This window comes from Acanthaster planci, unplaced genomic scaffold, assembly GCF_054643075.1.
Source record: "Acanthaster planci isolate LZ-2023a unplaced genomic scaffold, COTS_SCS Contig5, whole genome shotgun sequence".
NCBI classification, from domain to species: domain Eukaryota; kingdom Metazoa; phylum Echinodermata; class Asteroidea; order Valvatida; family Acanthasteridae; genus Acanthaster; species Acanthaster planci.
This window is the reverse complement of record NW_028257629.1, coordinates 370049-389643: the sequence shown is the minus strand read 5'-3', so window position 1 is coordinate 389643 and position 19595 is coordinate 370049. Positions and strand designations below refer to the sequence as shown.

The 19595-nt window shown below is 40.6% G+C and overlaps 2 protein-coding genes across 2 annotated transcripts in view; one reads left to right on the top strand and one right to left on the bottom strand.

Annotated features, from left to right (window-relative positions):
- The window catches only part of LOC110974740 (uncharacterized), a 78869-nt gene that overhangs the window by 18631 nt on the left and 40643 nt on the right, over positions 1-19595 (bottom strand). Inside the window, exon 3 of the mRNA XM_087131641.1 lies at positions 9493-9563. The gene's annotated coding sequence lies outside the window, so the exon portion shown is untranslated. The remainder of the gene's footprint in view (positions 1-9492; positions 9564-19595) is intronic.
- On the top strand, positions 4-5037 carry LOC110974742 (cathepsin Z-like). The gene is made up of 7 exons (XM_022226575.2): positions 4-254; positions 1252-1415; positions 1778-1957; positions 2121-2277; positions 3274-3352; positions 3687-3773; positions 4045-5037. Exons 1-7 carry the CDS (start codon positions 142-144, stop codon positions 4156-4158), a joined length of 894 nt encoding a protein of 297 aa, XP_022082267.2. The 5' UTR covers positions 4-141; the 3' UTR covers positions 4159-5037.

The window sequence follows — 19595 nt, the reverse complement described above, 5'->3', positions numbered from 1 at the left end:
GGATCCATCACAAACACAAAGTCACCGTGACCGCCCCTTCAAGTTGGATCGTAGTTTAGTTCGTTTAGTCAGAGTCGGAGGAGCTGACTAGTGCACATTTGTCCTCAAAGTCCCGTCTCAAGTCTTTCCCATAAACACAAAATGTATCCTGCAGTTTTGCCGGTGTTTGTCGCACTGCTCTTCGTTGGTGTTTATTCGGAACTCGATTCTCCCTGTTTTCGGCCAGAATTGAACAAGAAGTTCAAAGAAGTTAGGTAAGTTCTAAACCTCATAAGTTGCTCAGTGTCCGCTTTAAGCGGAAGAGCCAGGCCTGGGGGAGGAGCTGTTAGGCTGGGAGAGGGTTTTTTATGCTATAAAAGTGTAAATTAATACAAAATGTACAAATTGTCTTGAATCTAGAGAGAGAAATCTTGCCCATATAACAATCCCCCCCCAAAAAAACACATGATTTTTCCCCAACCAAAGAAAAAACATTCAGTCGTCCTTCCTCGGTCATGAGGCCAGGAGAATGAATATCCCTGAATCTCCAAAATATGGCGGGCCTGACGTTTCAATCTTAGCAGAATCTTTCTCAAAAGCAAAATGACACTTATTGGACAGGACAAACAAGCACACAGAGAATCAACCAAGGCTAGTATGGATAAATGCAAGAGGACAGAAACCTTTCCTTTTGTCCTCTTGCATTCATCTATGCTTGGTTGATTCTCTGTCCAGTCCACTTGTTATTTTGCCGTTGAGAGAGATTCTGCTGGGATCGAAACGTCAGGCCCTCCATATTTTGAGATTGGTATTTTACGTCATTGTAGTCAGCAAGCGGTTTGCAGTTGTTTTCTATTACATCCCCGAATTCCTTTCAGAAAATTTTGAAAACCTATGAGGCTATGATTGCAAAGCATGTACACACCCAAGCAATGGAAACCAATCTTGAAATGCATACACCTCTCTATCCGTCTGCCTTGCATATAATGCCATGACTAATTTGTATGCACATGTTTTTTGTCCCATTTACGGACTCTCGATTATTTTTCGGGCATTTCTTTGCTATTTTTTTAAACAATGGTTTTTCTAAAATGATTAAAATTTTGGAATACTAAAATTTTTCGGCAGCTGTTTCTGCGGTATACGGGCAGTAGACGAAATTCCGGAATGTTCATTCTTGTGACCTAAAGTTAACACATGTATTAACTAGCTTCACTTATTTCTTTTTGTTGAAATACATTTTTATCTGCTTTGACCCCTGTTAAAATTCAGGACATACCCTCGACCTCATTGGGATGCCAGTCCCAATGACCTACCTAAGGAGTTGGACTGGCGCAATCGTAGTAATGTAAACTACGCAAGCACAACGCGCAATCAGCACATTCCTCAATACTGTGGCAGTTGCTGGGCTATGGGTTCAACCAGTGCCATGGCAGGTAAAACAAGTCGTTATCATTAGGTTCTGAAATGAGAGAATAGAACAAAAGATCAGGATGTACACTTTACCATTCCAGTTTCCTGGTGTGCCCAAAATAACCACACTAAGCTTATTCTTACAAGCAGTCCAAACATGCCAACAAGGTAACCAGTTTAGATCATTGAGTCAACTTACTCATACCAATTTCTGCCACCCTAAAACACAATCATGTGATGTTCCTGCATATGCAATCAGTAACACACAATGTGGTCAGAAGAGAATGCATTTCTGAAAACTATAACTTGGGTACAGTTTGATATTAATAGGTCATGGAGAACTTTTTTATTTACAAACTGAGTTTTTTCTGCCTGTTATCTGCAGATCGTATCAACATCAAACGGAAAGGTGCCTTTCCCTCTGCTTACCTGTCCCCTCAGAATGTTATCGACTGTGGTGATGCAGGCACTTGTGAGGGAGGTTCGGACATGGGGGTTTATGCCTATGCACACTCTCATGGTATACCAGACGAGACATGCAATAATTATCAGGCCAAAAATCAAGGTCAGTGTGAAAACCTTAATTTTTTCTTTTATAAACTTTACACTTTTTAACTTTTTACTCAGAAATATTTCAACATACAGGTGAAATAGGAAAACTTGTCATAAAAAAATCAAATGTTTCGAATATGTTCCTGTAATGTTGATTGTTTCTTGACTGACTACAGATTGTAAACCATTCGATCAGTGTGGAACCTGCACAACGTTTGGTAAATGTGCCCCAATAGCAGCTGCAGATTACAAAGTGTGGAAAGTAGCTGACTTCGGTCAACTGAATGGACGGAAAAAGATGATGGCTGAGATCTATCAGAATGGGCCAATCAGGTGGGTGACCACTAAGATGAGCCAATGTGGTGAGTTAAGATGGGCCACTCAAGTGAGTAACCTACGGAGATGGGCCACTTAGGTGGGTGACTCACTGAGATGGGCCAATGTGGTGAGTTAAGATGGGCCACTCTGGTGAGTAACCTACGGCGATGGGCCACTCAGGTGGGTGACTCACTGAGATGGGCCAATGTGGTGAGTTAAGATGGGCCACTCTGGTGAGTAACTTACTTAGATGGGCCACTCAGGTGGGTGACTCACTGAGATGGGCCAATTAGATGAGTGACTCAAAGATGAGGAGATTGGTTAGAATGATCCTCAGCTTAAAAGCAAGGTTGTTTTAGAGAGGGATACTTTTGTATAGTAATTTGATCTGTTAATTTGTATCACACCCACCACAAAACAAGAAATGAGTGTAGTGAATTAAAAAAAGGGAATTCAGGAAAACATCAAGAAACTAAAGCCCGAGTTGATGTACAGTAAACTTGCCTATACAAGTTCATCATAGAATCATGTCAGTTGGTAGTAAATAAAGAACCTCTGAAAGAATTACAAGTTTTGATAAAGAAATCTATTACTGAAGGTAAAATGGTTATTTCACACCAAGGACAATGCTTTAAAAGGCACAGTCTCAGTTTTCTTTGTTAAATGCTGCAAGTTTGTTACATTTCTGGGTTGACTTTACTTTTACCTATATGGTTCTGTTTCCTGTTAAGTTTCATTTTCACCAATAGAACATCAGTTGTTTGTTCAGGTGGGTTTGTGACAGGTTTCAGTCCGGATAACACTGGCCAGCCTAAATTAAAATACTATTGGATTTTTAAAGTGCTGTGCTGGCATTTTGCTAAATTTCCTTGACTCCCCTGATTTTATTTCCTTGTCTGTCAGCAAGCATTAAACTTTCTGAACTGAATTAGAGTTTCGTTGAAAGATGGGAAAATTATGTGACTTATTGAAGATTTCATTTGTTTATTTTTTCCTTCTAAAACGTGCCAGCTGTGGCATTGATGCCACCAAGAAACTACAGCAGTTCAGAGGAGGCAGGATTTATGAGGAGTACAACCCCACCCCAGGGGTGAGTAGCACCAAAAACTGCCTTCAGGTCGTTTGTGAATCCTCAGCCTTGTTTCCATATTGTACCTCACATGAAAAAGGTCACTGACTTGTGGAGAGACTGGCTCAGTATGTGTTGAGCTGAAGGAACATCAACCGTCTTACATGGGTCTATTTTATTGGTAGTGTTAACATTACAAAGGCTTACAAATCCGCATTTTGGGTCTCTGATTAAGCCCAACTGCAGAAGTAGCATGCACGGGCCTCAAGTGGGGGGGGCATGCTCTAATACCAGTGTCCTGCCCTCCTTAGTTATGCCACTGGACCTCAAAGGTTGGGCCATTTTGCTTTTACAGATCGACCACATTGTGTCAGTAGCAGGCTGGGGAGTTGAAAACGCCACTGAGTACTGGATTGTCCGCAACTCCTGGGGTGTGCCTTGGGTGAGTCTGGTCATTTCAAAAGAGATTACATTCAGTAAGAATGTTACTGCGATTTTTTTACTCTATTCTTTACATCAGTGACATTGATGACCCTTTCCTCTTATCAATTTTTTTAAAACTACACTCAAGGATGTTGATGGAAATTCTGAATTATTTTTAAACTAGCCCCTGAACACTTCATTTGCTAGAAAATGCACACAGCCGTTGTAATGATTTAATAATAATCAGTATTTAGTTTTCATTGATTGTCTTGTTTCTGTTTTTCTTGTAGGGGGAGAAAGGCTGGTTCCGGATTGTCACCAGTCTATATAAGGGAGGCAAGGGGGATGATTACAACTTAGCCATTGAGCAAAGTTGTGCATTTGCAGATGTAATCGTTGATTAAAAAGATGCCAAACTATTTCAAATTCACCATCTTTGCTTGCAATTTGTGAAACTTTTTGTCTTTCTCTCTATACATGTTGCCTTCATAACACAGACTCCAAATAAAAGAAATCTTATCATTTTGCTCATACTTTTGCAATTGCTTAAAAAATGAGTGTACCTTCATTGTCTTTTCAGTCCAAGCATATAATTTATAGGAAGCAGTATAATTTGTAGCTTTGTAGGTAAGGAATAGATATCTGAAATATTCTTAAAAACTGTATTAAGATATGAACTTTGTACAAGATCAAAATAACTGGTAGATGTTCTTCTTTTCAGGAAAAACTACCTTGACTTGCAAAGTGTATTTGATGACCATACCTTGACTTGCAAAGTGTATTTGCTGAGCACAGTTAATGTTTCTCAAGGACCACTATACAAAGATTAATTACAGAAGACTTTGTACCCAAATCAAGTTGAATTCTTCCTGCTGCTAAACCTTGACAGCTCCTCCCATGTTTTCTGTCAATTGAAAGCTAAGAATTTAGTAACAACAATGTGTATGTAACAGTGTGCACGGAATAAGTAAATAAAAAATGAGCATGCGTGAAAATTATAATCGTTAAATTTGCATTTTATAATCAAAATAGAAGGGTTATAGTGAGGTAATGATATCAAAGCTGGATTAATTCAAAGTAATATGTTCAGAGACCGATTGTTTCTGGTGACAAATATTTCGGTAGATACTGTTGATTCGTCCTAAAATGTTTGATCAAAGATACCAAACTGATAATGATTTTATTTGCACCAGTCTGGAATGTATTTATTGATGCTTTCACATAATTTTTTAATAAAAGAGACTTTGCTTCACGCTTCCTTAAACGTCAGTTTTAACACTTAAGTCTTGACTCTGAACAGTCATTTTGGTTTTAAAAGTTTATATTTGAAGGCACTTCAAGTTTAATTTACCCCAATTTATCATAAGTTTACAAACATTTCCTTTGTACATCTAATGGGGGCGCTCTGCAAATTTCCAGCAGAAGTACTAGCCCGGCGCGCTCGGATGGTGAGTTGAACATCTGTAGTCTCACCTATATGATCTGCGGGGATAGGGAGGGCCCTAATTGGAGGACAGTGACACCAAGAAAAACAGCGCACACTACAACTTCAGTGGTTATGAAGAGCTGCTAACATAAAAAAAAAAGTTTTAACGATTTTGCTCAGTCAAAGAAACAAGGAGCTTAAACAAACAGAAAGTGAAACAAGGGATAAGGGAATAAGGCTATAAAAAGTTTGGGTTTGAGAGTTTTGTAAGATTCACCTGAATGACCATAAATAATATATCTTAATCAATCTGGAAAGTTGGACTTGCACAAAATTTCAACCTTTACCCCCTAGATGGTGCCATTACTACATTTAGATTCTATTCAGGCAGTGCCCCGGAGTGCTTAACCTATCGCCCCCCCCATGGCTAAATCACAAAACAAAACCTAAATGGTTAATTACAAAATATGTAAAGTAAAAAGAGCCGCCCGTGTACTAGTTGTGTACGTGGCACTTGTGTGTTTATAGAACCTTTGCCTAATCGCTGCTGTCTGTGAAACGGAAGTACAGCTTGTCCAAGTTGAGTTTCTAACGTAAACCGATCTCTGTGCATCTGCCGCTAAATCAGTCAGTAATAATTTAATATTATGCATTCTAGAATTCACACTGGGTTCTTTCTGGATCCTCTGGATCAGTAACTCGGTTTTGTTGAGGTTATTAAAGCTTAAAATTAGGGAAGCGCAACGCGGACAGATGTCGCCTCGGCGTGTACTGAGGACCCAGTGGGAAATAATTATTAAATTGCCAATACGCGTCGCGCCTTTTTGTCGACCGTGAAATGGGCTAGGAAGAGTCAAAAGATTAATATTTCGGGTCCACTTCCACACACAACCACCCTGACATAAAAATTGGAAACGGAACATAATTTTGCTGGCACGAGTTCTTCCCAATTTACTGACGGACACGCTCGACTGTCGTGATTTGTGAGCCTTTTCTACAAGTTGAAGTAGAAGAATTTCCCACACCATACACAATTAACCCTAGGGGCGAAAAGTGGCCTAATCGCCCCTAATGCCATCTTGACCTCACGTACTCATTTCCATTACGTGCACTTTTTCCCACGTGTAGTTGAAGAGGCAGACAAGGAGAACCCCCCCAACGTCACAAACCGAATTATTTCCTTCGCTGGTAAGCGGATTACTTACCACTTGTAAATGATGCGTGACAATCGCTACGCTGGTACCTGTACTTGAACCCTTTTGAAGAGTCCCGCCTTTTTTGCTTCTTAAGCTACCAAAGGATATAACAATCGCCTCTCGCGCGCTTACATCGACAAGGATCGTCAGTTCTTTAACTTATTACATCAATATTCTAAAAAGATTCCCGGTTGTACTCCGGGACTGATGGTCAAAGCGGCGGTATATTCCATCTGCCTTTGGACGATGGATAAAAACCATTTACTAGTATTAATCATATCTACTAATAGCTCTTGAGCCTGCAAACAGCCTGGGGAGATGTACGGTATATGCGGGTAGGAAAACGGAAGAATTGTATTGGAATGCTACGCAATGCACTACCATAAGCAGAAAGTACACTTTCATACAAATAATACCTACTGCAATACGGCGCCGGTTAGGACGCAAAGCTGCTTTTGCTCTCGATCGCAAACTCTGCCCTTACAGAAAAAAAAATTGCTACAGAATACAACCATCGAAGACTTTGAATTATGACAAAAACAAGATTGATACGTGTATAGAGCTTTTTGAGGCAGGGTGCATGTGCTAGTAGTCGCAGTTGAATTGATGAGGAAAAGATTTTCGACTGACGCAGAGGATCACTTATTATTATAATCCTGTCACAATGATATTTTTCGATGACATTGCAAATAGCCAGGTGTGGGTCAATAACCTAATGGGGCTTCTGCAAATCCGACGGGGTGATGCCTTGACTTTGGGCATCTTTTATGAGTACTTTTTTCACAAAGTTCAAAGGGACAAGACAATCACTTAAAAGGGAACTTTCACAGAATTTTTCTGTTAGATCACAGGTAGACTCTGCAGAACATGTCGCTGATAGCCTGTATAAAATAACAGCATCTGAATACTTATGCCTCTGAGTCGAGGATCGGAGGACTCACTGAGAAGCTACCGTGACGTCACGGCGCAAAACGATCCAAAAGTTGGAATAATACCACATTTCTCACAAAAAAATGCGTTTATCTGTCTTTCTGATGACGTCAAACTGCAGTATATCTATTTCTCTTCCTCATATTTTAATCGTTCGAAACCTTGGCAAGTTATCTCTTTCAAAGTGATACTATACGTTACCATACTTGCCGAAACTAGACGCAGTAAAGTACTTTGGCATTCTACCTTATTGAAATCACTAAACAGATTATATTTTTTTTAACCACGTATAAGGTATGATGGCAAATCGTGTAAACACACTGTATTAGCTGTCCTAATTGGTTTAACGAGGCGCCGAGCCAGATCCGGCGCGGGATTTTCATCCTTGCAATTACCTCAACCAGAGACGGTTGGGATGTTGGTGGATGCTTCAGGCAGTGCCTTAGGGTGGTAGAGTGCGCGTGTTATGCGCAAATCTCTCTGTTTCTCGTCTTAAAGTGCCGCCTAGAGCAGCGAGACAGACCAGATCACAATCCCCAGAAGCAGGGACTGTTTCTTGTGTCCAGCCGCTGGCCAAATGTTTTCGCAACAGTTCACAACACTCTGTTGACTTGGGAGGCGTGAGTAATAAACAGGTATACGCACTCTTCGCACTATCTACGGTAGATATATAGCATTGGTACTAAGCTGCTTCTTTCTGTAAGAGGGGTTGCGACCGTTCTGCATCTCTAAGCTGATACCAGTAACAATTTCGCACTGCTACATTTTTCTACTTATAAGGTTATAGTGGTAGTTCATGTTGTGATATATTGGCAACGCAATTCCTTCGAGATAAACAACTTTTTTGCCTTTTTCTAATTTTTAAAAAATAATTTGGTTTAGTTGCAGCTGATTGAAAGGATCGTTCACTGGAGTCCATTCTACTCATAAACACGACTAATAAGACAGATTTGCTGTCTGAATGGTGACATGTATGTTAAAACTGTGTTATTTAAATTAATAATGTAGCAGATTAAAATACTTTCGTGCTGAGCCTCACTGATCATACCCATAGCAAACGATTTCGTAAAGTCTCCCCATGCATTGTTTTCTGATTTGATCCATTTGTCTGCCGTGAAATATTTTTGTGAGAAGTTTTCTTCTTTGACAATGAAATAATGCACGTGCAATTGTGATGCTCGGCTTAGTACAAAATGTACATGAAGCGTCTTTTATGATTTTATTAACCCTTAAATCGGATATGAACAACGACTGCCCAACTCTGGCGTTTCCACTCGACAAACTTCGGCAGACATAATTCTACAAATTCCTTGCAGGCCTTTTGAGTAAAGAAAACGAACAGTCCGGGGAATTTGATCTTTACGCTCTGTAAAAGGTTGGTTTGCATTGTCGTTGAATAATCCAAGCCATAACGACAAACGCATATACTCAAAGAACGGCAAATTGGTCAATTACTGTTGCTACTTTTTGCAGAAAAAAATCTCATTGTGAACGCTGATTTTTATTTTCAGGGCTTTTCAACGCACATCTGTTGTGCCAATAACTCCTTTTTCAAGCGGAGCTTGTTTAATGTAGTTCTCTTTTTTATTAATGGAAACTTCCCGCTGGTTTTTTAGTAGACTACAATGCTAACATCGAGACGCGGAGTGCCTAATGTGTTTGTAACATAGGCGCATCTGGCTTTACCAACGCAACATTATCACAATCTAACAGAGAACAAATAAAATGTGGTTGTTTACAGTATCCATTGGCCTGAATTTGAGGGCAAGGCCAGCGCCCTGTTCGCGACCAAAATGTATGACAGTCGCCCTTCGGAGTTATGTGAGATCAAGCCCGGGATCCCGCGCGGCAGACGCTCGGTTGTGAGCGTGTCACACGCGCCTTGCACGTGCCGTCCATTGTGCCTTAGTTGTCGGCTTGAAAACGCGTCGCAACCTGGTAAAATACAAATCGGTGTTTTAAAAGGGTGCCGATTCTTCTGGCAAAGTGTGGAATTAATGGACTCGCCGTGAAATTTACCTCCTTGACCCCTCTGCCTCCCGTGGTTGGAAGACAAGGGAAACCAGTTCAAGCTTCTGCCGTACGTGTGCCATCGAGTTGTTCACGTTGCAGAGTTGCAGTGTTGCAGCGCTATGTGTAGCGTCATTTCCACATGCTGGTATAAAGAGAAATAAATGATAGCTCACCATCATTTCCTTGTAGGACTCGGTTGTTCTCCTCTTTGTTTAAGTAGCGATCGTCCCCCGATTTTCTAAGCCTAAAGAATGAGGGGAAGGAGGAGAAATAATTATGTGATTATTCAATTTGAAGCGTTTCTGAGAGTGATCACAACGAGATAAAATTAATAAAAGAATACGATAAACTACAAGTACTATTCTCAGTTCACTTTTTGCAAGTTTCTGGAAATGCAATATACAAAGAATGCTGCAAACTGCTTGGTGGCTACAGTGATGTAAAATGTACAAATCGTCAATTTGCCTTTGGGAAAAATTCGCACAGATAGAAACAACGACCCTCTAGCTTTCTCGATTTGCAAATTAATTGACATTTCAAGGAAAGACTTCTTTTAAAAAGACTCAGTTTGGGGAAAAGAAGGGAAATTATGTCCATGTATCGATCACAAATTCGACTGTTGTTTGAAAAACCTTATCGTCAACATTGCTCTCCGAATTCACGTAGCTAGGCCTATGGAGATATGCTTAAGAAATGTTAGCGATTAAGAGAAACTAAAAGGGTGATGATAGTCAGACCAAGGAATACGGAGTGGAAAATAGGTAATGAACTGCGAGGCGAGGAGAGTCAGAGAGTGGGTCAAGTTAATGCATATTGCGAGGACAGAGATGAAGGATGATGACGATCTTTGATGAAAAGAAAGGCGAAGATGACAATATTGCCACCAGGAATTGGAAAGTGATGCTTTGGGGAAAAGGAGGGAGTATTACGGGAATGAATGTAACGAGGGTTTTAATGTTATATGTATATTTTTCTTTTTACATTGGAACTTATTTTCACTTTATTCGCAATATAAAGGAAAGTATAAGCACGTGGCTACAGGCTTTATTAGAAAGAGCGCCGAAAATCCATGGTTCATTTTTTGTTTAAATACGCACAGTCTTAGGTAATTTTCAATTGTGATTTTTAAGATAAACATTGCGGTCAAAATGAAAACCTAATCTTCCCATTCGATATGTTCGTTTATGTGCTGTCTTACTCATGATCTGGTTTTTCGTACATGGTCATTTTTCAGTTAATCAGACAGTCTACTGGCTGGCTGTCTTTATCTTTTTGTGAACTAGGCTCGTAACCGTCTTTATTTTTGGAAGGTTTTGTTTTATACTTTCGTTGATCGTTTTTAATGTGTCGATTTTCTAGTTGCGATTTATATGTACCTCGTTTTGCTTTGTTCCTTTATAACTTGTGTCTGATATGGTTTTATTTGTTGTATTTTTTGGTTTTCCTATTTGTGTTTACAACTTTGGGGTGGTCGGTTTTTAGTTAGCTTGTTAATTTTTTTCTTTTCGCTTTTTGAATTGTTTATCAAATACCATGTTTTTGTTTTCTTTTTTATGTTTTGGTTTTATATGTGCATTTTACATTGTTTTTGTTTTGGTTTCTTTCATTTCACTTATTGTTGTAAGGGTCTGGACATACACATCTTTGGATGACTGCTTTAAAAAAATGAAAGTTGTATTTCCTAGACAGCCCCTGTACAATCCTTTATTGTTTTTTTTATGTCTGAGGATTTAAAATAAATAGATAAATAAATAAGTAAATGCCTACTCTTTTCCTGAGATGTCTTAAAATGCGCAGTTTGCTGTCAACGTGTCTCAACTCCTCAAGACCTACGTCGAGTCGGGTACGGTTAGTAAGTGGATTAAGCCTTCCTTGCCCGTTACCACTGCAGTGTAGAGCTCGCCGGTCGCTGCAAGGCAGTTATACGAAATGTACCCGCGTTGCAAGTTACCGGTGTCGTAGCGACCATCTGTCGGCCGGCGTGGCTTGCCAAAGAGCCCATCCCAAGCTCACCCCCTTTCTGGGCCCGCAGGGCAGCCCCCTGAAATGAACAACACACCACTTTTATAAAACCATCAATTTCATGCGTAATTTCTCCCGGGAAAAAAATGGCATCCAGCCTCCATGTTAGTTGTTGGTGTTGTGTAGTTTTGCTAAGATAAACAGCCGACCATTGAGTGTAAAGTGCTCGCCGCGAGGCCTGGATGTGTGCCGTGCTTTGATTCACATCTTCGCAGGTTTTCTTGAACTGGCTATGGGCAAGAAAGACAGGGCGGTAGGATTAGGCAATATGTTGCATTGATAGGACGAAGGACTGGTGGGAAAGGCAGGGGTGGAACGGTGCAAGTAATGGGTTTACAGGTGGTGATGTTTTTCAGGGATTACAGGCCGATTCTCAACCCCTTGGGCAGATCTGAAGAAATCAAAGCGACTGATAAAGGCATTTCCTAGGTACTGTCCTAAGTGACTAATGCTGATTGCAAACAGCATAAACAGGCACTAGTGGGCCTATGCATTGAACACACACAGTTGGAAGACCTGCATTTTTTTTACACTTTACACTGATTTTATGGATGAACGAAATCGTCTCATGATTTTGTGGTTCATGTAGCCAGGTGGAGTTGAAATGACGAGAGAAGCCGTTCTTCTTGGAAAAACTCTGAGATGTGGAAGATTTGAAAATGAATTCGAGTGTATTTATTTTATTGTAGTCATTAAATATACTTTAATAACAATAATGAAGCTTAGCAACAGTGGTAGGTCTATACAGTGTACGTGTTTTTGTAAAAACGTGGTTTTTTCCCCACTATAACCAGTCAATTCTCTGTGAACACATCCATTCTCTTCACAAAACTGCAAGAAAAGAGCCTCAATCTAAAATAACAGGAAAAAATCTTTAAAATGCCTGAAGGTTATTTTTCACCCCAGTTGTTGACAAATTGACTACTCTTTAGTTTGGCATTGACAGGCTAGACGCCAAGCTGTCTAGTCTACAACTGTCTTTCCCGATTCGTTTTAAAATCCTTCCCCCGAATTTCCAGCGGCGGGGAGATTCCTTTCCTCTTTGCCCTGGATGCAACCTCTGCTTGACCTCGGTTCAATTTTCTTATCCTGCGAAGAAAACAGCTTTAAATAATTTCACACAGCTCGAGCAAGTTACTGAATAAACTGTAATGTGATTATGAAGATAGAAATGGTAATTAAACCGCTTTAGAAAATGAGGGATGATTCTTCTTAATTACTTTGAGTTGTGCATTGTATAATAGATGGCCATTTCTGGAACTTCTGTTTTATGAAACTGCAAAAAATTCAGTTTTGAAGGGATGTTTATAGTTTCGACTTTTTTTTCGTGTAACTCACTTTTAGCAGATCCGATAGATAGTCTCAAAAGCAAAGATCAAAATGATTAATGCTGCCCTAGAATGTTGCCTTCTCTTTCATGGGAATTAATTACCACCCAAAATGACCATGAACATAATACAATGAAGCAATGGAGGCAGCAATCCATAAAAGATTTGTCAAATTGACAAAAGACTCGTCTTTCTGCCAACTTTTCTCCGTTCAACAATGGGTGAAATTTCCCCCCTGCAGGGAAACAACCCATTTAGTCATACTCTTAATAAAGGTGGATGTGATTTTAAAGAGAATATAATGGAATTAAGTTACATTTAAGGCCTAATAAAAGGGGCAAATTTAGACACCTCCTCACGGGTAGTTGTAAATTCATTTTGACACGGTTGCGTGTAGTAAAAGCTTTTACTTTAAGAGGAACAAAAGCAATAAGTATGGCTAAATTGACTGAGTGAAAACTTACAAGCAAGCATTATTACGCTTGCATGGCCACGTGGCTGCCGTTGTGGACGGTAAAATGATTTTGGATTTTCTGTCTTCACATCAAGAATCGAATAATCAAGGCCCTGGATTTTGTTGCGACGACTGGTTCAGGATGAATTTTAAAGAAGGTAGTCATGACAAAGGGATCAAAGAAAAACAGAAACGCATGTCACGTCATCCCCAGTCATCCCTAGTGGCTTGCCTGGTAAACAAAAATCTGCGCCCCTGTATTTATAAGGCATCAAGGACTTTTTTAAAACGGGTTTTGAATGCAAATACTCACCTAGAGGCAGCAGCAATTAATGCAGCGCAATACATTGGTGAAACTTGACATCTTTTCCGGAAAAGGAAGGGGTATTATATCGATGTAACATACAGCGAAATTTGTTTTGAAAAACTGCGACGTAATAACATACTCAGTGCTTATGAATTGAAACAGTGCACATGTTCGCTGCCTTTTCTGAGTTATACCAACACATTGTAAAAACGACAACAAACTCGTGTGAAATGATATGCAGACAGCTACTGCTCTAATACCTAAGACTAATTATCTTGTTCTAGATAATACAGTCCCGAGCCCAACTGGCTTATTTATGCACGATGCAATTCTCCTAAAGCTTTACCCGATATACACGGGTCTAACCGCTTCTTTATTGGTATGTTCTGTCTTGCTCTGCTTTCAAAGGCAGTAGCCTGTTTTCGTTAGTTTCGAGGCATTCCTTTGAAGTTGACCGATTAATTCTCCACCTGACTGGAACCTGGATCTGTTATTCTAAATCAAATACTAATGTACATAATTATGATTTTTCCACCGTTTTTAATCTAACCATGAAATATAAAGGGCGCCCTCATCACGTAGTGGATTAGTCTGGTGCCTCAGTATTTTGCATAATCTATTCTTCTTTGTTCTGTCTCTGCAAGGCTGTATTTTGCTTCATTTCTCGCGCTTTTAAAGTGTCTCCCTTTTGTTCCCTGGGTCGAATACCGAGAGAACAGAATGACGAGTGGGTGGCGTATTTACTGCGTCTGTAGACTCCGTGTGCTGTTGATTGCTATAGGCGTTTTGTACAAACAACGGCTCAGAGTACTTAGCTCTAAAGTTAGCAGACATTTTTATTCTGTCGTCTTGGATTACTCTTTGTTAAACCTAAATCAGCACTCAAATTATAGCAAGAAAAATGCCCACCCCACACTGGACTGAAATGCCTAGCCTTGTCCAATCGATGGGCGACAAGCCGTTACAGAAAAGGCGACATAGTGTCGACGACATGGTTCCGGCTTGGTTCTTTGTAACACTTCCGGGTCAGTGTTGGCGGGTATGGAGGCGGAATAACACGACGCATGTTCGCTCGGCAGGAGTGGGATGGTTGATGAGAGCGGATTGATGGTACACGCACGGCTAGAATACCTCCTAGGTCCCATCAAGTAAAGAATGTGCTTTCGTATGATCAAAATGCAAGCGTTCATGCAGCCAACACGACTTTGTTGTCTCAATTCCGGAACAGGGTTTTACGAAACTTTTAAAACGTATAGAGTCTTTTAAATTTGTTTAAAAAAATCTTGAAGGGCGCTTGAGGGAACACATATGAGAAGACAACAGATACGCTGTAGGTGAAGATGTCATCACTCAGAAATCCAGGACCAAACTCACCAACGGTTGAAACATTTTGGAAATTCAAGAAGATATCCTTTAAGGATAAAGGACCAACGGTTTCATCAGTGCGATTTTGGAGCCTAAAGTTTGTCCTTGCTGAACAGAATCAAATTGAAGAGGGAAGCCTATATTGTTTGTTTTTTATTTTAAAAAAGTAAAAAGGAAATGAGAAAGGACTTGCTATGTTAGAAATATTTCAGAAAAGCTTAAAGATCGAATTATGCCTTCAAATTTTGTTTTCAGTTGCATTTTTTTGGTAATCTTTGTGCAAATTGTGCAGAGCATTTTTTTCCAGAGGTACCTCCCGCGTTGTATGCACTCAACTCAGAAATGGCGATCAATGATTAGACAAATGACGGGTGTGACCTGTCGGCCGTGAAAAATTTGTGCGATTGAGAGACAGAATTTGAACCCAAAGATTCCCCATTCTCCAGTTTGCAAACTTTCTGTGAAGGGGAGTGCCTTGGCCTCGTGGTTGAGAGCATTGGATTCGTAGTCGGTGAGTAAAGCTGCGGGTTGCGGGTTCGAATCCAGGCTGGGGGTCATGGGGCGTGTGCCCTTGGGCAAAGCACTTTGTCACTCATTCCTTTCCCCACCCAGGAGTAATTGGGTAGGCCTACCTGTGAGGGCAGAGATGGTTATTGTAATTGATTTAGCTGCTTTGCGCCGAAATGGCAGTACTCTCCAAGGAGCTGAGTTGGTACTTGGAATATGTCATGGGCCCAGTGAACAGGGGTCATAATAATGGAAAGCGCTTTGATCTGAGTTGGTTAAAAGCACTATATAAAAACTGTAATGATTTATGATTATAAACATTTTGTGAATGTTTGTGCCGCAGATATATTTTCTTGTTTTGATTTGAAAAAACAAACTACCCGTACTTACCATAATAATTAAGTCAAGGTTTCACAGCTAAATACGCGAGTAGAGGGCGTTTCGGGCAAACACGACCGTTCACAAAAATGTCCAAAAGAGAAAAACCCGCGCTCCTACCGCTACCACATTATATATCGGTCCATTAGTGACTTTCATATCTCATCAGTTAGTCTTATAAACAGGTCGTTTTTTTTCACACTTTACAACGCGGCCTTCGTCCCACCAATCAGCGATACGTTGATGATAGTGTTGGCAGGATACCACAGGTGCATTTCAATCGGTAATTGTTTTCCCATAATTACATTATTTTTTCCTGCAAGGCCGCGGTCATCACGAAAGATATGTCATTCTCTTGGAATGGTCAATTTTGACGGTACATTTTGGCGTAGAGTTAGAGAATTTGGCGATATTCCATCCAGATGCGACTCCCTCGGCAGGGTGGGACTTCACAGGGACAAATTAAGGTCGCATGGTCTTTGGGCAAAGACAAGTTTGAAACTCTATTTTGGAAATGCTTTGAGTTTAAGCACAGTGAAAGTCCTCATTTTCCTGAAAAAACTATTCTAATCAACGTTTATTGTGAGGCTGATGAATAATATACCTTCTTCCATCGAGAGGTGGGCTCAAGGCTTCTTTAAGACATAATTCATTAAAGTGTGTAATTTGCTATTTCCGCTGGTGGACAAAGACACGTGTATTTTCAGTTGTTTCCCTGTCAGTTTTCCCACCAATCAGCGACTGAATCTCTCACTTTGTCTTGCTCCCAGTTACATCCTTCAAAGTCTGCAAGATGTCGTTTTTTCATAGCAACAAAAGATTCGGTATGCGTGCAGCCCTAATGGGTTGCCACTTTGACCGCCCAATCGATGGACCAGCTTGACGCGACAAGGGATAGACTTAGCGTTCAATTCCCATCGATCCCACGGGCTCTCTGTATCCGGACTTTCCAATTGTTTGCCGGGGCCGTTCTGTGTCAGAATGTACGAACTGCTTGACTTCCAACAGTCTCCTCAAAGGAAAGGATTTGATTCATGGGTTACCGTGGTCTCTTGAAAAGCACCGATAGTGTTCTTGAGCTTTCAGGAACAATTATGTATCATCACTTACCAACTTGACAGTAAAACTACATTTCTTTGTTGTAATTTTTTGTATTGACTATGTATCTGAAAAAGAAAGACTTTTCCACGGAGACCATGCCATCTCTCAAAATGTCACAACTCTTTTCGACACCTCTACCTCAACCTAATGCGCACGTACTGAAATCGTTATCTTGCCTGGTTTCGAGTACGGAGTTTTCCCAACACGGCTTTGTATATCTGACGAAATGAGCTTTGGAATGATTAACGCAAATAAAGTGATAGCCTCAACGTGGGCATATTCATTTTTTTTCTAATTTCAGCGCGTATTGATCGAGCGACGTAGGGGAATGTTAGATCGCGGGTCTCCCCCAGTGAGGCGGTTTCTCACCGGTGGCATCGACGCATGGGAGGCCCGCTCTGTGCAACTTGTTTCGCCCGTCTGTGTATCGACAAGTAGAGCACTTGTAACCGGCATCTCAACCGCTGACAGGTGGCGAGAGTGCTGCCGCATTGTGCGCAGCTACAGTCTAATTCAATAAATGAAAAACCTCGTGCATTCAAGTCCCCGACTCGACAACAATTTCTCTCCCGGCCGATCGTTTCGGCCGGCCGCATGACTTTTTTTTCTTTGCAGAAGATGAAGTGAGATTGCCAAAAGATTGACAACGATTCTGATTTCCTCCTCTCTCCTTTCTCCGCCAGCAGAATTCTGTTAGCTGTCTCCCTGAGAGGTTTGAATAATGCCGCAGACTCGGACAAGAAAAGAGCTTGATCTCGGGGGGTTGCCCAACACCCGGTCCCACCGTCCAGTGCCCATTCATCCCCGTTCGTAGACAGGGACGAGTAATGTCATTAAAGATCCGCCATTTCTTCACTCAGTCAAGGGAATGGTGGGAAGGGAATATCTCTTTCAGCCAAGATTGCGCGTTCCTGCATTTTGCCTCAATAAAAAAACTGAATTGAAAAAAAGAGACAAAGTGTGGAGCATCTCGGAGGTAGTAGCTGATCGTCCGGGAGCTATTGTTCGAATCGGCCCTAATGCACTCGGAAAGGAATTTATTTATAAAATTAGGCAGTTGACATGGAGCGATTTGACGGTAAGCTCAAATTCTCGCAGCGGTGGCAGAGAAAGGTGTGCTCCAGAGAGCCACGACCAAATTTACCTCCGACTTCACTTTAGAGCTTTATTTCCCCATGAATTCTGTCCAGAAAGGACAAAAGCAGTTCCTGAAAAGGTCCTTCACAGTCGCCTTGGTCCTTTGAATTTGTTTACCTTGCCAGGAAATTGTCTTCAATTTTTTTTGGTCAGGTTGCAGTCGTTTTAAGAGCTTTCGGGGCCGAAGAAAGGTAGAAGAGAAGAGAAATGATTTATTTTTCTCATTCTGAAAAAATCAATGAGGAATGAAAAAGAGTGCGGGCTTTTTAGTGATTCACCTATTGACTGACCAAGTCACTGAGAGCAAGGCATGATCGCAACGTTATTTCTGCTTCGTTTATCGGGTTGGGAAGGTGTAATCTTTTCCTAGTTCAAAACAAAAGATTATTCCATTTGGGTTTTCCAGCCCACACCAACGAATGGAATTTGTGAATTTTGGGCACAAAACTCCCAAACTCTCGGTCTTCAGAGCGAGCAGAAACTTTACAAATATGTAATTTGTAAATATGATAATAGAGCCGTAATTTCAATAAAATCTGTTTGTGGTAAGGTGAAGTGAAGGGGGGGTTGAATTAGCCCCATCGGCCCAACCTACACCAGTTGTGAGGTTAAAAACAGCTGGTGTAGAGGATTAAACAGATGTAGTTTGTTTCAAAGGTTATGCAGTGGGATATGACATTTCACAGGCCGCCTTCATCATGATTAAAAGAAATCATTTCAACTTGAGGGTACAAGGATTTTTCGGTTTACCATCTACCAAGAATTGATAAATTTAATACATAACATTTAGTTAAAAGGCGTGTCCGAGTTTCAAACATTGATATGAACATCATAGACATTAATTGGTAAAATACCTGAACGTATCGGAAAAAGTATTATTGCTATGTCGAAAATACTTACTGGTTGATTCTGCTTGGCCTGTTCGGGATATTCAATTCCGTCTTACAATAAAGAAAAAAAAGGTTATGCTTATTTATTTTTGCACTCTTTCATAAAAAAAACCACACATCATGACAAAATGGAATTATGTTATAACTCTCTAAAAGCTGACCGCAAAAGTTATATTTGTTGTAGTTCGTTAGTCACTGTACATATATCACCGCCTCCTTGGCCTTGTGTGCCTATTTTTGTTGTAAAATTGCACAGACGTGCAGTACAGCTATCCCAGAACAGAACCCTGCAAGAGCGCCACCTACGTCCTATTGTGCATCCGCCCCCTAATTTAATAAAGAATGCAGAGACAGGAAAACGAAGGCAGAAGACGAGGAAGGTTTCAAGAACTGTTCTCGAAATTCAGGCAGGCAATTTTCAGGCCGTTTCTTGATTTGAGACGCGGCTTTCTTCTGCTGCCCTTGAAGTGGTCGAACAATGACAACGGAGGTGAGTCGGGAACAAAAGACTACATGTTGGCGAAGTCTGAACGGAATTCTAAATTCAATCGAGGACAATACATGGAAGGTGAAATCAAATCTCAAGACAACGTCAATATCTATGCAAGTCAGTTTTTCCTTCACTCGGCTGGATTTCTTTTTATTTTATTTTTATTTCTTGGTTTGATTTATACCTGGAAGGTTTGGAACGTTTTAATTCATCGTGTGACTCGACCACAGAATACAACTACAGTGATTGAAATATTCAAGGAATAAAGATCACAGTAATCACAGTTGCCCCTGAAAG

Bases quoted from the DNA above. Each gene is read 5' to 3' on its own strand.
- LOC110974742 (XM_022226575.2), top strand. From the start codon at position 142: ATGTATCCTGCAGTTTTGCCGGTGTTTGTCGCACTGCTCTTCGTTGGT. The intron at 255-1,251 runs GTAAGTTCTAAA...GTTAAAATTCAG, and splicing joins AAGAAGTTCAAAGAAGTTAG to GACATACCCTCGACCTCATT. The intron at 3,353-3,686 runs GTGAGTAGCACC...TTGCTTTTACAG, and splicing joins AGTACAACCCCACCCCAGGG to ATCGACCACATTGTGTCAGT.